This window comes from Bufo bufo, chromosome 8 (assembly GCF_905171765.1).
Source record: "Bufo bufo chromosome 8, aBufBuf1.1, whole genome shotgun sequence".
Lineage (NCBI taxonomy): Eukaryota > Metazoa > Chordata > Amphibia > Anura > Bufonidae > Bufo > Bufo bufo.
The window spans coordinates 103,572,262-103,595,449 of record NC_053396.1 but is presented as its reverse complement, the minus strand read 5'-3'; the positions used below and the strand labels follow the sequence as shown (position 1 = coordinate 103,595,449).

Here is a 23,188-nt window from a genome sequence, read left to right as displayed (position 1 = left end):
AGAGAAATTGAAATTTAGAAAATTGCAAATTTTTTAAATTTTTGGGTAAATTTGGGATTTTTTCATAAATAAAGGTGAAATATTTTGACTCAAATTTATGACTATCATGAAGTACAATGTGTCACGAGAAAACAATCTCTGAATGACTTGGATAAATAAAGGCGTTCCAAAGTTATTACCACATAAAGTGAGATATGTCAGTTTTGCAAAATTAGGCCTGGTCAGAAAGGGGGCAAATGGCCCATATTGCAAGTGGTTAAAAAAAAGAAAAAAAAAGAAAGTCATCATGTCCTCTAACAATGTAGGTCAGCTTAATTCTTCAGTTGATACAAAATAGGGCTGCAGTAAACTATTATTTCAGTAATCGAGTATTCTAGTGATTATTTTTTTACGATTAAGTACTTTAATAAGAATAAAATGAAATACTGTTTTCCCTTTATAAAAACTCAAGACCCCTGCCATCAGTCCCCAAAACTCTTCGTTCCCCCCTGTGCGATCAGCCCAAGTGCATCAGCTCCCCCATTGCCTTCAGCTCTCCCCCACCCCAGTGCCATCAAATCAATCAGCCCCCCCCCCCCCCCCCCCCCCCCAAATACTGACCTTTCCTGTAAGGGCACAACTCCACAGCTCCTTCCACTTCTCCGCGCGCTGCACTGGATCCTGACATCAGACAGCGTCGGAATCCAGTGCAGCGTGGCACGGGCCGGCGGGTGATCACGGAGCAGTAAGTAATAACAAGCGCTTCATGCCTGCTCTGTGGTCACATGACAAACAAACCTCGATGCAAAAAATTGCATTGAGGATTTTTTGTGTTGAATTACTCGATTCAATCGAGTAATAGTTTCAGCCCTAATACAAAAGCTGTAAAGGGAACCTGTCACCATGAAATGCAGTGCATTCTGCAGGCATGTTACAGAGCAGAAGGGGCGGAGCAGATCGATGTATGATTTTACGTGAAAAGATTCAGAAAACCTGTAATTTATACATTTAAAAGGGTTATCCAAAATGCCCGGGTTGTGATCTGCATGATGGGGAGATGCAGCGGAAGCGGTGGAGAGATCCAGAAGGACACAAGCGTCAGGTACCAGGTAAGTATTCTCTGTATGAGGGACTCTGGCATTTCGGGGGTGTTTACAGCATTGGATAACTCCTTTAGAGTCTTTGCTCTTTCTGACTCCAGTGCAGGGGTGTAGCTAAAGGCTCATGGGCCCTGGTGCAAGAGTTCAGCTTGGGCCCCCATTCCCTCAGTGCATTGTGGCCAGGGAAGCACATAGCCAAATTCTTGACCTAACCCATTCCCTCCAGCCAGAAGTGTAACTTGACCTGCATGCATTTTCTATAATACCAGTGTCTTCTTATGTGGCACAAGGGTTTTTAGGCCCCCTCAGGCTCCTGAGCCCAGTAGCGACTGCTACCTCTGCACCCCCTATAGCTACGCCCCTGCTCCAGTAGTACATGGAGGAGATGTCATCAGTGACTGACAGCTATGTATGTATGTATGTATACACACTTATACAGAGAATGATAATCACTGACACCTCCTTCATGAAGAATGATGTCAGAAATAGCTTTATTTTTTCTTAACCGCCTCCGGACCGCCTAACGCAGGATCGTGTTCCGGAGGCGACAGCTGCAGGCAGAGTCACGCATATATGCGTCATCTCGCGAGACTTCCTGTGAACGCGCGCACACAGGCGCGCGCGTTCACAGGATCGGAAGGTAACCGAGTGGATCTCCAGCCTGCCAGCGCCTAACAGGTATATTAGACGCTGTTATCAAAACAGCGTCTAATATACCTGTTAGGGGTTATAAAAAAAAAAAAATAATAAAAAAAATAAAAAAATAAATAAATCGCATGATAATCACTGACACCTCCTTCATGAATCACTGACACCTCCCCCTGCCATTGATCACCCTCCTGCAAGGCTGCATTCAGATGTCCGTATGTTTTTTACAGATCCACGGATACATGGATCGGATCCGCAAAACACATGCGGACGTCTGAATGGAGCCTTATAGGGGGGGTGATCAATGACAGGGGGGTGATCACCCCATATAGACTCCCTGATCACCCCCCCTGTCATTGATCACCCCCCCTGTCATTGATCACCCCCCCTGTCAGGCTCCATTCAGACTTTTTTTTGGCCCAAGTTAGCGGAAATTATTATTTTTTTCTTACAAAGTCTCATATTCCACTAACTTGTGTCAAAAAATAAAATCTCACATGAACTCACCATGCCCCTCTCGGAATCCAAATGGCGTAATCCTATCTACTGCCTTAAAAAACCTAACGACCCAAGGGTCCATGGCTAAGCTCCTTCTCCCTAAGACCGACAAAGCTGACACCTGCACTTTTAGTGTACTTTTTGCCAACCCTAGGGACAATCCCCTCTGTAAAAAATCCAACACCTGAACCACTGAAAATTCTAACGGCCAGGAAACCCTTTCTGTGCCTATAAAGGACAGGAACTTTCTCCATACCCGCGCATAAATAATATTCGTCACCTCCTTCCTACTTTTCATCAGAGTGGAAATGACCTCCTTAGAGAATCCCTGACTAGCTAAAAATGACCTCTCAAATTCCACGCCGAAAGATGTAGAGACTCTACTTCCGGGTGGAACACTGGACCCTGTGACAATAGGTCCGGAATTCCTGGCAGGATCCACGGATCCGAAACAGACATGGCCCTCAACAGGGAAAACCACGCCCCCTTTGGCCAGAAGGGAGCTATCAGAATTACTCTTGCCCTTTCGTATCTGATCTTCCTTATCACTAACGGAATCAATTGTAGCGGGGGAAAGGCATAACCTAGAGGGAAGTCCCATCTCTGGAGGAAGGCGTCCACCCCAGATGGGCACTCCTTTGGACTGAGGGAGAAGAAATCCTGTACCTTTCTGTTCTCCCTTGTGGCGAACATGTCTACTGAAGGCAGACCCCATAAACCTACTATCTGGGAGAAAATCTTTGGATTCAGTGACCACTCCCCCTGACCTATCCTGTGGCGACTCAGGAAGTCCGCCCAAAAATTCTCGACCCCTCTGATATGAATGGCCGAGAGATGAAGCACTCTCTCCTCTATTTCCTCGAAAATCCATTTCGTCTCCTTCTGTAAGGAATCTGACCTGGTTCCTCCCTGATGATTGAGATATGAGACCACTGTCCGATTGTCGGACATCACCCTCACATGTCTGTTCTGGATCATAGGAAGGCCAGCAAAACAGCTCTCAGCTCCTTTCGATTTGACGAGAACAGTCTCTGACCCTGGGACCACTCTCTCCCTGAAAGATCTGATCCTCCACGTGAGCCCCCCATCCCCAGGGGCTGGCGTCCGTAGTCACAACTACTGGTTCCGGAAAGGACCAGGGAAGTCCCTGAGTCAGATTCTCTACTTTCTTCCACCAATTTAGGGATGAAAGAGTTGCGTCGGACAATTTTATAACTGACTCCAGGGACGTCCCTGCCCGCCTCGTGGCAGCCAAGATCTCTCCCTGTAACTGGCGAGAGTGTCGCTGCGCCCACTGGACCGCTGGCATGCAGGATGTTAAAACTCCTAACAGGGACATAGCTTTCCTTATAGATGGGGTTCCTCCTGACTGAACCCTCCGAACTACTCCCTGAATCCCGGCTACCTTCTCCTCTGTGAGGAAAGTTTTCTCCAGCCTGGAATTTAAAACCAGACCCAAGAAAACCTGGCTTGATGACGGCTCCATCCTGGACTTCTGGGTATTCAAAAGCCACCCCAGGGACTGAAGTACCTCCATCACCCGATTCAGAGCCCTGACACACTCCTCTTGAGTTTGGGCCACCACCAGAAAGTCGTCCAAGTAAGGCAGAAACGTGATGTTCTCCCTCCTGATAAAGGAAGCCATCTCCGCCACTACCTTGGTAAAGATCCGAGGTGCCATGGAAAGGCCAAAGGGAAGTGCCTGGAACTGATAGTGAAAAAGGCCTGCCTCGGTTCTTACAGCCACCCGGAGGAATCTCTGGTGATCTGGATGAATCGGAATATGATGGTAAGCATCTTTTAAATCCAGAACCGCCATATGACATCCTGGAGATAAAAGATATATCGCTGACCTGATGGTTTCCATTTTGAATTTTCTGGCTTTCAGGAACTTGTTCAGGTATTTGAGGTTTATTATAGTCCGGTATGACCCATCTGGTTTCTTCACTAGAAACAGGGTGGAATAAAAACCTCTCCCTATCTCTGACTCTGGGACAGGAATTAACACCTTTTTGCTTATTAGTTTTTTTATTTCTTGCAGCATAATGAGAGAAAATCTTGAAATCACAAATTTTTCCGCAGGGTATCTCAAGAATTCCAACCTTAGACCTTCCCGCAGAAGACCTATCAACCATTTGCCTGCCATCTTTTCCCAAGCAGGAAGAAAATTTTAATCTTCCTCCTACTGGGATCATGTCATTGCTGCTTTCCTTGTTTTCCCCTACGAGCTGCGGCTGATCTAAACAAAAAGCCCTTACTTCCTGATCTAGGCCTTGCTCCCTGCTCTGTCCCCCGTCTGCTTCTTATTCTGAAATCCTGTCGGGTTCCGAAAGGGCCGTTTATATTGCTTAAACTGAGTGAAAGATTCTTGGGGAAACTTTTTCTTTCTATCTGCCGCTTTTTCGAGTAAGGAGTCAAGTTCAGACCCAAAAAGAAACTGGCCATCACAGGGGATGCTACACAACCTCAGCTTGGACGGCATATCTCCCCCTTTCCAATTCTTAAGCAACAAAGCACGTCGCGCAGAATTGGAAAGGGATGCGGCTCTCGCTTCCAGCCTCACCGCGTCCACTGCAGCATCTGCAATAAAGTCTGCGGCCTTCTGGAAAGTGGGCATAGATGCTAACAACTGCTCTCTAGGGCATTTATCCCTAATCTGCCCCTCTAGCCTATCCAACCACAGTGACATAGATCTCGCAACCACAGTGGCAGCTATACTAGGCCTGAAAGCAACCTCAGAAGATTCCCACAAATTCTTAAGGGAAGAATCTATTCTTTTATCTAAGGGATCCCTTAAGAATCCCATGTCCTCAAAGGGCAGAGAGGATTTTTTAGAAATCTTGGAAATGGCTACATCCAGTTTCGGGGCCCTGTCCCAAGATGTAGACGCCTCTTCCTCAAAGGGGTACTTCCGTTTAAAGGTCTTAGAAATAGGGGTGGGCGATATAGACGATATAGGCGATATGCGATATAAATTTGTGCCACGATATGGATTTTGAGCATCTCTCCTATATCGCCGGACCGCGATATGATCCTGAGCCGGCACAGTGGAGAAGGAGAGAGTCCCTCCCTCCCCACTGTGCGTGGCTGCCGCTGGCCACCAATGACAAAAGAGGAGGAGGGGAGGGACTGACAGTAAATCATTGAGTTTTCACGATCTCAGTGAGCGCGTGAAAACTCAAATCCGATGGTATATTCTAACCCCCAGGCGTTCCCATGGTGACAGGGACGCTTGCCTGGGGGTTAGAACATACAGGGCCACGCCGCTGACAGTAGAACATTTAAAAACTAATCAGTAACTTTAACTTTATTAATTGCTGATCTCTTTACTGTGTACCTTACTTTGTCTTAGCTCCAGTAACAGCAGGCAGTGATGGCGGGCGGCGCTCACTCACGTCACGCGCCTGCTCCTCCCACTAGGGGGGATAGCACCGTTTAGGGGAGGGGGGGGGGGGGGTCTGGGGATGGCACCGTTTAGGGGAGGGGGGGGGGATCTGGGGATGGCACCGTTTAGGGGAGGGGGGGGGATCTGGGGATGGCACCGTTTAGGGGAGGGGGGGGATCTGGGGATGGCACCGTTTAGGGGAGGGGGGGGATCTGGGGATGGCACCGTTTAGGGGAGGGGGGGGGATCTGGGGATGGCACCGTTTAGGGGAGGGGGGGGGGATCTGGGGATGGCACCGTTTAGGGGAGGGGGGGGGGGATCTGGGGATGGCACCGTTTAGGGGAGGGGGGGGGATCTGGGGATGGCACCGTTTAGGGGAGGGGGGGGGATCTGGGGATGGCACCGTTTAGGGGGGGGGGGGGGGTCTGGGGATGGCACCGTTTAGGGGGGGGGGGGGGGATCTGGGGATGGCACCGTTTAGGGGGGGGGGGGGGGGGGGTCAGCTCCCTGCTGTTGTGTGCACAAAGCACAGGGCAGCAGGGAGAGTGTAAAGTCCTATTCACCCTAATAGAGCTCTGTTAGGGTGAATATGACAAGGGTTCTACGTTCTAGCCCTTAAGGAGACTAATAGTTATTAAATAAAAAGTAAAAAAAAGTTTAAACACGCCCCCCCAAATATAGAAAACAATATATCGCAATATATATCGCATATCGCACATGCTTAAAATTATATCGCAATATAGATTTTAGGCCATATCGCCCACCCCTACTTAGAAATAAACGTTTTTTTATCCGTTTTTTTTCCATTCTTTTTCTATCACAGCTGAAACCGATTTATGGACAGGGAAACACCTACGCTTCCTTTCCCTAAGTCCCCCAAACACAACATCCTCTACAGATCTATTTTCTCTGGTATCTTCCAACTCCAGGGTAGATCGAATAACCTTTAACAATTTGTCCGTATCTTCTGCTGGAAATAGGAACTTTCCTTCTTTTGTGTCATCCTCAGAAGAGAAGGAATCATTAGAGTCCTCAACCCCGAAGAGAGAGCCGCTACCTTCCGATTCCACGCCGGACTCCTGCCTCACCGCTCTTCTTTCTACCGGCTTTCAGGGAATTTTTGACTTCGGACATAATAGATTTAATGTCGTTTAGAAGACTCAGAGTCTCCTCAGCCACCGTCTTCTCAATGCACTACTGACAGAGCATCTTAGCGTAAGAAGACAGCAAGCACTTGCAGATAGGGCATTCCTTGTTCTTTTTCTATGTCGCCACCTTCTAAGAAAAAAGGAACATACCCAAATCTAAGTAACAGCCTAGACCCTTAAAGGAGCGAGAATAGGACTCAATACCGGTGGCAGGATTTCAATATCCGCACATTCAGACCTCCCCTCTTCATCCATAATGAAGGAAAACCTGCACTGATGAAATATTGTCCAAGTTATCTACTGCCATCAAGAATTCCTCTCACCTGAGAGATACACAGTTACTAGCAAACCCACCACGCCAAGATAGCACTGGAACAACTTGGTCCACTTCTGGCACTCTGAACTTCAGACACCGGCGTCCAATAACCCAAGCACACTCATACCTGCATGTAGTCGGTTTAAAACTGCCAGGATGCCGAAACTTCCCGGTCACCTGACCGGAAGCGCACGGCCGTGGAACGCATGGCACTTCCAGTCCGGACGCCACCCACCAGCGTCTACATCCGGTGGCGTCCTGGATGGTTTGCAGCAATACTGGGGCCTTCTGGCCACCCTAAATCCGTTGGTGCGGTCCTCCTCGCCTGAGGGACCGGCACCTTCTGCCCTTGTGACCCGGGATCTCGTCACCGGTATCCTGCCCCCGACGCCTGTGGGGAATGATCGGACAGGTAAAAAATGCGCCGCCGCTAACCCTCCGGCATCTACCGGGACTTCCAGGTCAGGACGACAACTGCAGGCTCCCGCACCAGGACAGGAAACCTCACTGAGGTGGCAGAGCAGCTCCACCTTTTTATGCTGCAGGTTTCCTGGGGCGGAGCCATCTCTCTAAGGTGCTGTCGTGGGGAGGGGAAAAATTTATATGAACTCGCCATGCCCCTCATTGAATACCTTGGGGTGTCTTCTTTCCAAAATGGGGTCACATGTGGGGTATTTATACTGCCCTGGCATTTTAGGGGCCCTAAAGCGTGAGAAGAAGTCTGGGAACCAAATGTCTAAAAATGCCCTCAGAAAAGGAATGTGGGCCCCTTTGCGCATCTAGGCTGCAAAAAAATGTGTCACATCTGGTATTGCCGTACTCAGGAGAAGTTGGGCAATGTGTTTTGGGGTGTCATTTTACATAATACCCATGCTGGGCGAGATAAATATCTTGATCAAATGCCAACTTTGTATAAAAAAAATAAAATGGGAAAGTTGTCTTTTGCCGAGATATTTCTCACCCAGCATGAGTATATGTAAAAAGACACCCCAAAACACATTGCCCAACTTCTCCTGAATACGGCGATACCACGTGTGACACTTTTTCGCAGCCTAGGTGGGCAAAGGGGCCCACATTCCAAAGAGCACCTTTAGGATTTCACAGGTCATTCACCTACTTAACACACATTAGGGCCCCTAGAAGTGACCCCATTTTGGAAAGAAGACACCCCAAGGTATTCCGTGAGGGGCATGGCGAGTTCCTACAATTTATTTTTTGTCACAAGTTAGCGGAAAATGTTTTTTTTTTTTCTTTCTTACAAAGTCTCATATTTCACTAACTTGTGACAAAAAATAAAAACTTCCATGAACTCACTATGCCCATCACGAAATACCTGGGGGTGTCTTCTTTCCAAAATGGGGTAGTTATACTGCCCTGGCATTTTAGGGGCCCAAATGCGTGAGAAGTGGTTTGAAATAAAAATCTGTAAAAAATGGCCGGTGAAATCCGAAAGGTGCTCTTTGGAATGTGGGCCCCTTTGCCCACCTAGGCTGCAAAAAAGTGTCACACATCTGGTATCACCGTACTCAGGAGAAGTTGGGCAATGTGTTTTGGGGTGTCTTTTTACATATACTCATGCTGGGTGAGAGAAATATCTCGGCAAAAGACATCTTTTCCCATTTTTTTGATACAAAGTTGGCATTTGACCGAGATATTTATTTCAGATTTTGATTTCAAACTACTTCTCACGCATTCGGGCCCCTAAAATGCCAGGGCAGTATAACTACCCCACAAGTGACCCCATTTTGGAAAGAAGACACCCCCAGGTATTTCGTGAAGGGCATATTTTGTCACAAGTTAGTGGAATATGAGACTTTGTAAGAAAGAAAAAAAAAAAAAATAATAATCATTTTCCGCTAACTTGTGACAAAAAATAAAAAAATTGTAGGAACTCGCCATGCCCCTCACGGAATACCTTGGGGTGTCTTCTTTCCAAAATGGGGTCACTTGTGGGGTAGTTATACTGCCCTGGCATTCTAGGGGCCCTAATGTGTGGTAAGTAGTTTGAAATCAAAATGTGTAAAAAATGACCTGTGAAATCCTAAAGGTGCTCTTTGGAATGTAAGCCCCTTTGCCCACCTAGGCTGCAAAAAAGTGTCACACATGTCACCCAGCATGGGTATATGTAAAATGACACCCCAAAAAACATTGCCCAACTTCTCCTGAGTACGGCAATAGCACATGTGTGACACTTTTTTGCACGCATTTGGGCCCCTAAAATGCCAGGGCAGTATAACTACCCCACAAGTGACCCCATTTTGGAAAGAAGACACCCCAAGGTATTCGCTGATGGGCATAGTGAGTTCATGGAAGTTTTTTGTCACAAGTTAGTGGAATATGAGACTTTGTAAGAAAAAAAAATAATAATAATCATTTTCTGCTAACTTGTGACAAAAAATAAAAAAAGTTCTATGAACTCACTATGCCCATCAGCGAATACCTTAGGGTGTCTACTTTCCGAAATGGGGTCATTTGTGGGGTTTTTCTACTGTCTGGGCATTGTAGAACCTCAAGAAACATGACAGGTGCTCAGAAAGTCAGAGCTGCTTCAAAAAGCGGAAATTCACATTTTTGGACCATAGTTTGTAAACGCTATAACTTTTACCCAAACATTTTTTTTTTTTTTATCAAAGACATGTAGAACAATAAATTTAGAGAACAATTTATATATGGATGTAGTTTTTTTTGCAAAATTTTACAACTGAAATTGAAAAATGTATTTTTTGCAAAAAAATCGTTACATTTCGATTAATAACAAAAAAAGTAAAAAATGTCAGCAGCAATGAAATACCACCAAATGAAAGCTCTATTAGTGAGAAGAAAAGGAGGTAAAATTCATTTGGGTGGTAAGTTGCATGACCGAGCAATAAACGGTGAAAGTAGTGTAGTGCAGAAGTGTAAAAAGTGGCCTGGTCATTAAGGGTGTTTAAGCTAAGGGGGGGCTGAGGTGGTTAAAGAAAACCTGCTAATAGAATGTTAGTATATATACACACACAAAAATAAAAATAAAAAATGGAATTCAGTAGACCTCCCCTATATTAAAGGGGGTTGTCTCACTTCAGCAAATGGCATTTATCATGCAGAGAAAGTTAAAGGGGTTGTCCGGGTTCAGGGCACGGGCCCTTTTGTTTTCAATAACACACTGCCTGGCGGAAACTTCAGCCCAGCAGTGTGTTCGGTGACGTTACCGGCTCTGATGAGCAGGCTTTAGCGCTGCCCTAGCAGTTTTACTGGCTAGGGCAGGGCTAAATCCCGCCCATCAGTGCCGGTGATGTCACCAGGCTTCCTGGCAGCCCCATGGTGAGCCCCAATATGTCACCGGATCTCAAAAAAAATGCCTTTGCCCTGCGCGATTTAGTGAACTGCTCCGATGCTCCTGTCAAGAGGGCTACCGAGGTGAAAAATGTAGGTATGTCCGGGTTCAGCTCTGAACCCGGACAACCTCTTTAATACAAGGCACTTACTAATGTATTGTGTATTATTGTCCATATTGCTTCCTTTGCTGGCTGAATTAATTTTTCCATCACATTATAAAGCTGCTCCTATCCAGGGGTTATGACCACCCAGCAATCCAACAGCGGTGGCCCTGCTTGCACACTATATGAAAAGGCGCAGGCCTCTCCTCTGGTAGTTGGGATCGCAGGAGTACATATAGGCCAGCACTTATTCCTATAGCTTGCAAGCAGGGGCGGACTGAGAACCCTCAGGGCCCCCGGGCAAAATAAATCAAGGGCCCCCTTACAGGCCCCACCCATGTTCTGCTGCAAGCCCCACTCTTGTCCCACCTCCAGCCACACCCCACACAATCTTTAATAAGATTTCAAAGTTAAAGCGACACAAAAGGCACCCAGACCACTTCAGCTCATTGAAGTGGTCTGGGTACAGTGTCCCTTTTGCAAATCGAGCTGCAATGTTCTAGAGAAACTGCATTGTTTACGTTCCAGCAATAAGTCGGCCTCTAGTCGCTGGCAGCCACCTCAGGCTTCCTGTATTAAAATTTGGTCTGGTATCTGACGCTAGACGTCCTCACACTCTGCATGATGACCTCCAGGGTCAAATTTTTCCCCATAGGAAAGCATTGATTCAATGCTTTCGTATGGGGTGATCTAATCTCAGCGTCCATTAGTGAGCCTCTGTTAAAAACAGTCCCCTCCACCTTGTACTTGTTCCACTGATCTGCTACTTGCGGGCTACGTGGGCATGATTTCAGTCACTTCGGCGCGTGATCAAGCGAGACCCGTGACCTACAGCGGCGGGTCTCGCGGGATCACGCGCTGCAGGACGGGATTGCGCACCGAAGTGACTGAACTCATGCCCGCGCAGCCCACAAGTAGCGGAACAATTACAAGAGGGGTGGGGAATAGCCAAATTAAAAAATATTTTGAACCAAAAGGTGTGCTTTTGGTGGGTTTTGAACTAATGGGGGCTCTGTGGATGGCACTGTTGTGGGGGCTCTGAGGATGGCACTGTTGTGGGGGCTCTGTGGATGGCACTGTCGGTGACACATATATAGCACCTTATGCTATATATGTGTCATCCACAGATCCCCCCCCATAACAGTGTCCCTGTGAGTGAATGACCCCCAATACAGGGTCTGGGGGCTGGCATCTGGTGTTGTAATGGCAGCGGGCCCGGTGCAGTCACTGTATTCTATCGCACCGGGCCCTGCTCGCTGTAATACTAATTTTCATATGTGAACAAGAAGAGAAATCCTCTGCAATCCTCTCCCTCTCTGTACTCACAAACTCAGTAGAAGGCAGGCCGGGCAGCGTAACTCACTGACGTCACGCGCCTGCTTCATTCATAAAGTGGGAGGAGCAGGCCCGTGACGTCAGTGAGTTGCGCTGCCGCCCAGCCTGCCTGCTACTGAGTTTGTGAGTACAGAGAGGGAGAGGATCGCAGAGGATTTCTCTTCTTGTTGACATATGAAAATTAGTATTACAGCGAGCGGGGCCCGGTGCGATAGAATACAGCGAGTGCACCGGGCCCAGCTGCCATTACCACATTGTTATTCTGCGGCGGGCCCCCATCCTGGCCAGGCCCTCGGACCATGTCTGAAGTGCCCGACCGGTCAGTCCGCCCCTGCTTGCAAGCACGACCACCACTGCTGGATTGCGTAACCATGGATCACGCCAGCAAAGGAGGCACATGCAAAACATATGTACCAACAGTTTCTAGCTAGATGAAAAATAAGAATGCTCTGGCTAGATGCTAAATGTCTGTATGATAGAACAATGAACCCAAAGCGCAGAAGATGGTAGCATGAGGACACACACACAAGCTTTTCTCATTGGAACAAAGACCCATAAACTTGGCTTAAAATATATTTAAAAAATGCATGTTTAAACTAATTAAAAGCTGTACCCTTAGGATCACCCCCTGTCTACAAGCCTGGTATCAAATTAAGTTTCAATTTAATCCCTTTTCAGCCTTAAAGGGGTTTTCCAAGATTTTTTTTTAACTGATTACCCATTTTCTGGATAGGTCATCAGTATCTGAACGGTGGGGGTCTGACCCCTGGGATCCCTTCTCATCAGCTGTTTGAGAAGACACTGACGCTTGCAGTAGCGCTGCGGCCTTCTCCAGCTCAGCAAGCACGGGGCTGCACTTAGTATTGCAATTGTGCTGGGTATGGCAGCTCAACCCTATTCACTTTAACGGGGCTGAGCTGCTCCTAGGCTATGTGACCGATAAACGTGTCATCACTTGGCCTAGGGAAAGCTGGAGCAGGCCGAAGCGCTACTACAAGCGCGGCTGCCATCTCAAACAGCTGATCTGCGGGGGTCCCAGTTATAAAAAAAAAACAACTAAAAACTGCTTTAAAAGGCATTGTCCAGCTTTAAATCACTTTTTAATTATGCCCTGAATGTTCTCCATTGAAAAAAATAAAAACCTTGAGGAAAAAAAAGGTTCTTTGATTCACAACATTCTGAACCCATTACGTAAAGCCTAGTTCAAACATCAGTGTTTTGGTCAGTGATTTCCATCAGCAATTTTTAGCCCAAACCAGGAGTGGAGGAGACACAAAGATGAGGTATAAGGCCTCTTGCACACGACAGTGTCCCTTTTGCGGTCCGCAAAACACAGATGCCCGTCGTGTGCATTCCACATATTGCGCAACGGAACGTCTGGCCCTCAATAGAGCATTTTGCAGGGCTCTGGACCGGATGCCCACAGCACAGAGTGCTGTCCGCATCTTTTGTGGCCCCACTGAAATTAAATCGGTTCGCATCGGCCCCGCAACAATCTGGCTCGGATGTGGACCACCCAAACCACAGCCGTGTGCATGAGGCCTGATGGAAAGATTTGCCCAGATGTGCGTTTTTGACCTGCAGCTGGTTTTGGATCACAATCATTAATGGAAAGCACTGAAAACACTGAAGTGTGAACTAGGCCTAAAGGTTGCTAAAAAGGATCGTGGCCACAATTGAGTTTGATCACAGCTGTACCTGGAGTTCCTAATAAATTATTATCCCTCATTAACCGGTAGTCCTCTTCGTTCAGGTTATTCACAAACTGATAGAAAGCTTCCTCTCGGTCCAGGCGGTCCATCTGACTCTGGCGTTGAGAATCGGACTGTTCAGAACTTCCTTTCCCAGGTGAATCGGTACTTTCCATGTTGACTGGTGGATGTAAAGATGAAACTATCTAAAGGATAAAAGTTAAGAAGAGATGAGTTAGAGAAGCAACACAACCAGCTCAGCTATGTAACAGTATCGTGACAGTGTGCAACAATCCCTGAGTTTTTCTCATTCTCTACATTAATTTTAAAGGGGTCATCAGCACAGGCCATCAAAATCAGTGCGTGGTCAGGTCTCAACACCACTGTCGGTCAGCTGACGGGGCCATGGCGCACTGTTTAGATAGGTCTGTCTACTTTGTAGTGGCGGTGCAGCATATTGCTGCTTTCCCCATTCAAGTAAACAGACTAATGCAAACAAAGAAGCTGCAACACTTACACAATAGTCTGCCCTTCAAGTAGCACTGAGACTCCCAGCGATCATATATGCAGGGCTCCAGACTAAAAAAAAATATCAAGAAGCCATTGGCTCCTAACCTGAAAAATTTAGGAGCCAAATGACATTTTTAGTCGCCAAATTTAAAATACATAATATAACTGAGATGCTTAGGAGCATGGGGTTTTCTAAGCTACAGCCCACGCAGTTAAAGGAGTTGTACACTCATTTCCATGACCTGTCAGACTAGCCAGATTTGCGTTCATAATCCCTAGGTGCTGGGTCCAGGCTCATTCGCTTCCCGGCCTCCGCTGCTTGTCTTGGCTTTCTCCATGAAAACGTTTGGCTGCAGTGGCATCAAGACAATCTCTGGCCACGGTGGAGATCCGCTTCCCGTGCATCACATGACCATTTAACATAATGCATGGGAAGCAGTGGTCAGTCATTGGCTGTAACACCGTCAAATAGGAGGTTTTCATGAAGGGACTCAAGACAAGCAAGGCTGGGGAGCAAATAAGCCGGGATCCAGCACTGGGCATCAGGCAAGTATGATCACCAACAAAGGTCCAGCCAGTCTGAGGTCCAGAAATTAGTGTATCCAAACCCTTTAACCACCTCCGGACCGCTGTACGCAGATTCGCGTTCCGGAGGTGGCAGCGCTGCGCACAATCACGCATATACGCGTCATCTCGCGAGACGCGAGATTTCGCTCCAAGCCAGCCCGCGCATGCGCATCGCGGGCCGGCAAAATTCAAAGAAGAAGTTCGTCACCAGCCTGCCAGCAACGATCATTGGCTGGCAGGCTGGCGATTTTTAAAAAATCCAATCAAAAGTCATATAACAGATCATATTAGTAAATATGATCTGTTATATGGCTTGTCTGCTCCTGTGCTGGTCCTTTTCTTCGGTTGGATCCAGCAGAGAAGCAGACTGAACTGTAAGTACACCAAACACTTCACTGTAGCCCCTGATCACCCCCTGCACCCCAATTAACCCTTTGATCAGCCCTTTGATCGCCCCTGTCAATCACCAGTGAAAGGAAAAAAAGTGATCAGTGTAAACTGTCACTTTTTTTTTTTCACTGGTATTGACCGTTAGGTTTTAGGGATAGTTTAGGCCCCTTGGTTAGGTAGTTTAGCATCAGTTAGCGCCCACCCCACAGCACCGCAGTCACTTTTATTCGCTGAATAGCGTATCGCTAATCAGCATTTGTACTTTTATAGTATCTGTAAGTGATCAAAACTGATCACGGTCAGATCTATAATAGTATTAGTGTCACCTTAGCTCGCCCTCCACCCAAAACACAGTGTTTGCCCGATCAGGCCTGATCGGTCGCCCACACGTGCGTTCACCCACGCCCGCCCCACCGCAGTGACAAAAAATATATATTTTTTGATCACTGCACATTCATTTTACACGCACTGCGGCGATAAAAAAAATCAGTTTTGATATTTTTTATCAACCGCAGCAGCCTCCGGTACTTCGCTAGCCTCCCCTTTGTAAGACAGGCTTGCTTTTTTTCTTGGGTAGTCTCAGGGAATACCCCTAAATTTAGTAGTCCAAAATGTCAAACAGGGGGTATTCTTCTGAAGAGGCCTACAGGATTCTGACCCAGTCGGATGAGGAGTGGGAACCCTCATCTGACGAATCTAGCGGGTCAGAATATGAACCTGTGGAAAGCAGTGGCTCTCTGACCCAAAGTTCGGACGAGGAGGTGGAGGTCCCTGGCATCACCAGGCGTACCCGGCCCCATGTCGCTAGACCACAGGTTACGCAGGATCCGCTTCAAGAGCAGCAGAGTGGGGCTGTCGCTGCCGGATCACGTGGTGAGGCATACACCAGCAGCGCAGCCCTTCCTGGACCTAGTACCAGCACTGCCATACAACATGGTGAAGTAGCGAGCACCAGAAGGGCAGTTGAAGCTGGTACGGTGGCACGTGCAGTAGTTACCCCGTCGCAGCCACCGCACAGACAGGCCCGTAGAGCCCCTAGAATCCCTGAGGTGCTGGCAAACCCTGATTGGCAGTCACCAACTTCAGCCGCACCTGTAGTTTCCCCTTTCACCGCCCAGTCTGGAGTTCGGGTTGAGACGGCTCAAATCGGTTCGGCCCTGGGATTTTTTGAGCTGTTCTTGACTGCGGAGCTCTTGGACTTAGTCGTGGCAGAGACCAACCGGTATGCCACACAATTTATATCCGCCAACCCGGGAAGCTTTTATGCCCAGCCTTTCCGGTGGAAACCAGTCCAAGTTTCCGAACTTAAATTTTTTTTGGGCCTTCTCCTCAACATGGGCCTGACAAAAAAGCATGAATTGCGGTCATATTGGTCAACGCACCCGATTCATCACATGCCCATGTTCTCTGCTGCTATGTCCAGGGCACGATTTGAGTCCATCCTCCGTTTCCTGCATTTTAGCGACAACACCACCTCCCGTCCCAGAGGCCACCCAGCTTTTGACCGGCTCCACAAAATTCGGCCCCTCATAGACCATTTCAACCAGAAATTTGCAGATTTGTATACCCCCAAGCAAAACATCTGCGTAGACGAGTCCCTAATACATTTTACCGAGCGCCTTGGCTTCAAACAGTACATCCCAAGCAAGCGTGCCCGGTATGGGGTCAAATTGTATAAGCTCTGTGAAAGGGCCACAGGCTATACCCACAAATTTCGGATCTATGAGGGAAAAGATCAGACCCTGGAGCCGGTCGGTTGCCCTGACTACCTGGGGAGCAGTGGGAAGACAGTCTGGGACTTGGTGTCACCCTTATTCGGCAAGGGGTACCATCTTTATGTGGACAATTTTTACACAAGTGTGGCCCTCTTTAGGCATTTGTTTCTAGAACGGATTTGCGCCTGTGGCACCGCGCGAACTAGTCGTGTGGGCTTCCCCCAACGGCTTGTAACCACCTGTCTTGCAAGGGGGGAGAGGGCTGCCTTGTGTAACGAAGAACTGCTCGCGGTGAAATGGAGAGACAAGCGTGACGTTTACATGCTCTCCTCCATTCACGCAGACACGACAATCCAAATTGAGCGAGCAACCCGTGTCATTGAAAAGCCTCTCTGTGTCCACGACTATAATGCGCTCATGGGAGGGGTGGACTTCAATGACCAGATGTTGTCTCCGTATTTAGTTTCCCGCAGAACAAGACGCTGGTATAAGAAGGTGTCTGTATATTTAATTCAATTGGCGCTGTACAATAGTTTTGTTCTCTACAGTAAGGCTGGGAGAACACGATCTTTCCTCAAATTCCAGGAAGAGATCATCGAGAACCTCCTTTACCCAGGAGGTTCCGTGGCCCCATCCACCAGTGTAGTTAGCAGTCTACACGAGCGACATTTCCCCAGTGTCGTTCCTGGTACCTCAACCCAACCGTCACCCCGAAAAAGATGTCGTGTCTGTAGCAGGAGTGGAATAAGGCGTGACACCCGCTATTTCTGTCCTGACTGTCCTGACCACCCTGCCCTATGCTTTGGTGAGTGTTTCCGGAAGTACCACACACAGGTACACCTAGCATAGGGATTGCATCTCACAGGACAGGCACACAGGGCTATTAGGGCCCTTTCTCTCTCAGCTGCTGCAAACCTCTCCTTTCACCTGGGATAAAGTGCATAACGTACTTCGCCACATCTTTGGGCGATTTGCGCTTTGCACATTGTCCCATGGGGAAGGAGAGGTTTGTTCTAAAAAGGTAAAAAAAACTAAACAAAAAAAAAATTACCGGTAAGTAAAAAAGTTTAAAAAAAGTTAATATGTTCTGTTCTAAAGTTAATAAAGTTATTGCTTTGCGGCCTAGTTTTTTCTTTTTTGTTTTGTTTTTTTTTACCTTCCAGGTGGACCAACCGATCGACCAGCTGCAGCACTGATGTGCATTCGGACAGAAGCATTGCGCTGCTGTCAGATTACACGCAAGTCGGTGTATGCGGCGCTGCAAGACGAGATTTCTCCTCTGCAGTAAAAGATACGTTTGCCGAGGCATATGAGCTGAGGAGGTGGCGGTGTTCATATACTTTGGCAAACACTTTGTATATATAAAAAAAAAAATCCCGGCAATGATTTATTCATCCACATCGATTGATGTGAATGGAGAAATCTGGTTTGCCAGGGCATACGAGCTGAAGTGGGTATGGATGTTGGGCGGAGCTCCTAAGTCCTGGCAGACGCCTTTCCCCTCCTTTTTCTTTTTTTGGCAGAGATTTTTTCATCCACATTGATCGATGCGAATGAAGAAATCTGTGCCGTTCATTTTTTTCTTTCAGCCCAGAGGCTGAACGGAAAAAAAAAATCTCATTACCCGTATGCTCAATATAAGGAGAATAGCAGAAACTCCTAATGCTGGGCATACATGTAATGATTGCGGAGACCCTCAAATGCCAGGGCAGTACAAACACCCCACAAATAACACCATTTTGGAAAGAAGACACCCCAAGGTATTCGCTGAGGGGCATATTGAGTCCATGAAAGATTGAAATTTTTGTCCCAAGTTAGCGGAAAGGGAGACTTTGTGAGAACAAAATCAAAAAAATCAATTTCCGCTAACTTGTGCCAAAATATTTTATTTTCAATGAACTCGCCATGCCCCTCATTGAATACCTTGGGGTGTCTTCTTTCCAAAATGGGGTCACATGTGGGGTATTTATACTGCCCTGGCATTTTAGGGGCCCCAAAGCGTGAGAAGAAGTCTGGTATCCAAATGTCTAAAAATGCCCTCCTAAAAGGAATTTGGGCCCCTTTGCCCACCTAGGCTGCAAAAAAGTGTCACACATCTGGTATCTCTGTATTCAAGAGAAGTTGAGGAATGTGTTTTGGGGTGTCTTTTTACATATACCCATGCTGGGTGAGATAAATATCTTGGTCAAATGCCAACTTTGTATAAAAAAAAAAAAAATGGGAAAAGTTGTCTTTTGCCAAGATATTTCTCTCACCCAGCATGGGTATATGTAAAATGACACCACAAAACACATTCCCCACCTTCTCCTGAGTACGGAGATACCAGATGTGCGACACTTTTTTGCAGCCTAGGTGGGCAAAGGGGCCCATATTCCAAAGAGCACCTTTCGGATTTCACAGGTCATTTACCTACTTACCACACATTAGGGCCCATGGAAAATGCCAGGGCAGTATAACTACCCCACAAGTGACCCCATTTTGGAAAGAAGACACCCCAAGGTATTCCGTGAGGGGCATGGCAAGTTCCTGGAATTTTTTATTTTTTGTCACAAGTTAGTGGAAAATGATGATTTTTTTTTTTTTTTCCATACAAAGTCTCATATTCCACTAACTTGTGACAAAAAATAAAAACTTCCATGAACTTACTATGCCCATCAGCGAATACCTTGGGGTGTCTTCTTTCCAAAATGGAGTCACTTGTGGGGTAGTTATACTGCCCTGGCATTCTAGGGGCCCAAATGTGTGGTAAGGAGTTTGAAATCAAATTCTGTAAAAAATGACCTGTGAAATCCGAAAGGTGCTCTTTGGAATATGGGCCCCTTTGCCCACCTAGGCTGCAAAAAAGTGTCACACATCTGGTATCTCTGTATTCAGGAGAAGTTGAGGAATGTGTTTTGGGGTGTCTTTTTACATATACCCATGCTGGGTGAGATAAATATCTTGGTCAAATGCCAACTTTGTATAAAAAAAAAATGGGAAAAGTTGTCTTTTGCCAAGATATTTCTCTCACCCAGCATGGGTATATATAAAATGACACCCCAAAACACATTCCCCACCTTCTCCTGAGTACGGAGATACCAGATGTGTGACACTTTTTTGCAGCCTAGGTGGGCAAAGGGGCCCATATTCCAAAGAGCACCTTTCGGATTTCACAGGTCATTTTTTACAGAATTTGATTTCAAACTCCTTACCACACATTTGGGCCCCTAGAATGCCAGGGCAGTATAACTACCCCACAAGTGACCCCATTTTGGAAAGAAGAGACCCCAAGGTATTCGCTGATGGGCATAGTGAGTTCATAGAACTTTTTATTTTTTGTCACAAGTTAGTGGAATATGAGACTTTGTAAGAAAAAAAAAAAAAATCATCATTTTCCGCTAACTTGTGACAAAAAATAAAAAGTTCTATGAACTCACTATGCCCATCAGCGAATACCTTAGGGTGTGTACTTTCCGAAATGGGGTCATTTGTGGGGTGTTTGTACTGTCTGGGCATTGTAGAACCTCAGGAAACATGACAGGTGCTCAGAAAGTCAGAGCTGCTTCAAAAAGCGGAAATTCACATTTTTGTACCATAGTTTGTAAACGCTATAACTTTTACCAAACCATTTTTTTTTTTACCCAAACATTTTTTTTTTATCAAAGACATGTAGAATATAAATTTTGCTTTAAATTTATTGTATGGATCTCGTTTTTTTTGCAAAATTTTACAACTGAAAGTGAAAAATGTCATTTTTTTGCAAAAAAATCGTTAAATTTCGATTAATAACAAAAAAAGTAAAAATGTCAGCAGCAAAGAAATACCACCAAATGAAAGCTCTATTAGTGAGAAGAAAAGGAGGTAAAATTCATTTGGGTGGTAAGTTGCATGACCGAGCAATAAACGGTGAAAGTAGTGTAGGTCAGAAGTGTAAAAAGTGGCCTGGTCTTTCAGGGTGTTTAAGCACTGGGGGCTGAGGTGGTTAAGGAGTAATTTTTATATTTTTCTTTAAGGGGTTTCAAACCAGTATTATTCTATATATGACACAGAATGGGTTCAAAAAAAACTATCCCCACTGCAACCAGTGACCACATCAGCAGGCATCACGTGTTGACGGGACCAGCATGACAGTGGGGGTGGGGGGGAGGGCAGCTTTTTTTTTATTTTTTTTACATTAAGAAAAAAATATAACAGCTAAAAATATAATACTACACGAGCTTTACTCTTTATTCTCAACCCCTCTGCTTGCCTGTCAGTGAATGAAAACCTCGTTTGCTGTTTCTTGAGGAAAGATTGCCCATATTCTAGTGCTGCTCACTGTGTAACTGTGGCTGGACATGGACATTCAGTCTGTCAATGTCAACCTTAAAGGTTTCCATTCACTGCCAGCAAGCAGAGATGTAGGAAAGCTAGGGGACCTCCTCTGGCAGCTTAACTAGCCTGTGCTTAACCCCTTATAGGCTGCTTCAGTGCCATTTTCCCTCTTTTTAACTCTACCACATGTCTTTGGCACAGAAAGGAGCAGTTAAGGGCTCTCTGCCCATCACCCCCGTGTCAGTAAGGAGCCGTGCACGGACATCGCCCTCCTTTTCTAGAACGTGTGCAGTATAGGCGGCAATCTCTCCTTGTCAATTGGTTTCACACCGGAGTCTGTCTGCAGGAGCTCTGCACTGCCGGGGTCGCAGAGCATTATATTGATTTATGATGCTATGTAACCCTTACAGTTCTGGAATGTATTGGATAACACTGACCGCATTAGGTCAGTGTTATCCAGTACATTCCAGACCTTTAAGGGTTACATAGCATCATAAATCAATAAAATGCCATGCGACCCCGGCAGTGCTATGCAGACCAGGACAGCGAGTGTTAAAGCAGCACAGCCGCTGCTTATACTTGTTCTTACGGATCTTTGCCTTCTCCTTGTGACCCCATAAGGACCCATTCCTATAAAACACACTAATAAATCTGCATACGGGTGACTCGCCTCGTGTTATCAGCCGTGGACTGTGCGGCCCTAGTTGAAGTGTCTCCAGCAGCCCAGCGCCACAGCACAGACTCAACTCCAAAACTTGCCAGACTGCTGGAAGCGGGAGCACAAGCCACGCCCACCCTCTATGCCGGGTAATCTGAGGGGCGGGTCTTTACCCAGCAGACGGCTGCAGCGTGTCTCTGTCTGCTGGATGAAAGCCTTTTTTTTTTTTTTTTTTTTTAAGAGGCAAAGCAGCGAGCGGAGGGTCTAGGCGCAAATGGCGACAAGACTACAAAGTCTTGTCGCCATATAGCAGTTCTAAGTCGCATTGGCGACCATTTTGGTCGCCATCTGGAGCCCTGATATGGATGGCCTATCCTGAAGTAGGCCTGATCGATATGGATTAAAATGAAAATCTTGATTTTTTTTCCAACTTAAAAAAGGGATTGTGTGACTTAAGCAAGTGGCATTTATCAGGTAGATAAAAGTTAATACAAGGCACTTACTAATGTATTGCGATTGTCCATATTGCCTCCTTTGCTGGCTGGATTCATTTTTCCATTACATTATACACTGCTCGTTTCCATGGTTACGACCACCCTGCAATCCAGCAGTGGTGGCCGTGCTTGCACACTTTTTTCTATAGTGTGCAAGCACAGACATCGTTGCAGGAATACATGGTGGTCGTAACCATGGAAACAAGGAGTGTATTATGCGATGGAAAAATTAATCCTGACAGCAAAGGAGACAATATGGACAATCGCAATACATTAGTAAGTGCCTTGTATTAACTTTTTCTACATCATTTTTCCTAAACAAGCTAAAAGAATACCAATTGCATGCATAAGATGCTTGACCTGCCGCTCCAATGGAGTGGGGGGGGGATTCCATCAGTTACTTATGCCCTATCCTACTGATAGCAGATAACGTTAACCCATAAAGCACCAAGCAAATTTTTATTATGCAAATGGCGTTTCTCCACCGCTCTTGACACTTTCCTGAAAAGGGAATGCGCCAAAGGTAGGGAGGGGCCAGGCCCTACCACATTTATCATCTTTTACGCTATTTTTCTGGTGTAAAAGAATACTGAAATAAACGCCAGCAGGCGCCTAATTTATGACGGGGCGTACTGAAGTCTTCTAACGAGTATCTGCCTTCTGTGGGTGCCTGACACTTGTCCATGCCACAAAAAAAGCTGCCTTGAGAAGAAAATGCTGATGTATGGCAGGCTTCAGAGAGCAGAAACAGCAATGCCTTAGCTAGGGAAGAAGCCAGACGAACCCCACACAGGTAGTGTTTGAAGATCACGGGCGTCACTACAGCAATACTGACTAAGCAATTCTGCCACAGAATCCGTTCCATTCACCTGGATGGGTCTTGGAGAAATCCATGTGCTGGACAACAAAATTTAGATGAATGGAACTGGTTTTCAGTAGGAGAAATTTCAGCGACAAAACTTGCTGTGGGTGAATGCAAACTAATGAGCGGTGTCCCTAATGATACGTTCTGGGGGAGGGGTGGAAGGCAGGGATTTTATACATG

General features: G+C 46.5%; 1 protein-coding gene across 1 annotated transcript in view; it reads right to left on the bottom strand.

Annotated features, from left to right (window-relative positions):
- Nucleotides 1–23,188, bottom strand: part of RLIM (ring finger protein, LIM domain interacting) — a 43,818-nt gene that overhangs the window by 6,224 nt on the left and 14,406 nt on the right. Inside the window, exon 2 of the mRNA XM_040442354.1 lies at nt 13,524–13,722. Coding sequence (XP_040298288.1) covers nt 13,524–13,692 — 169 coding nt within the window. The 5' untranslated portion in view covers nt 13,693–13,722. The remainder of the gene's footprint in view (nt 1–13,523; nt 13,723–23,188) is intronic.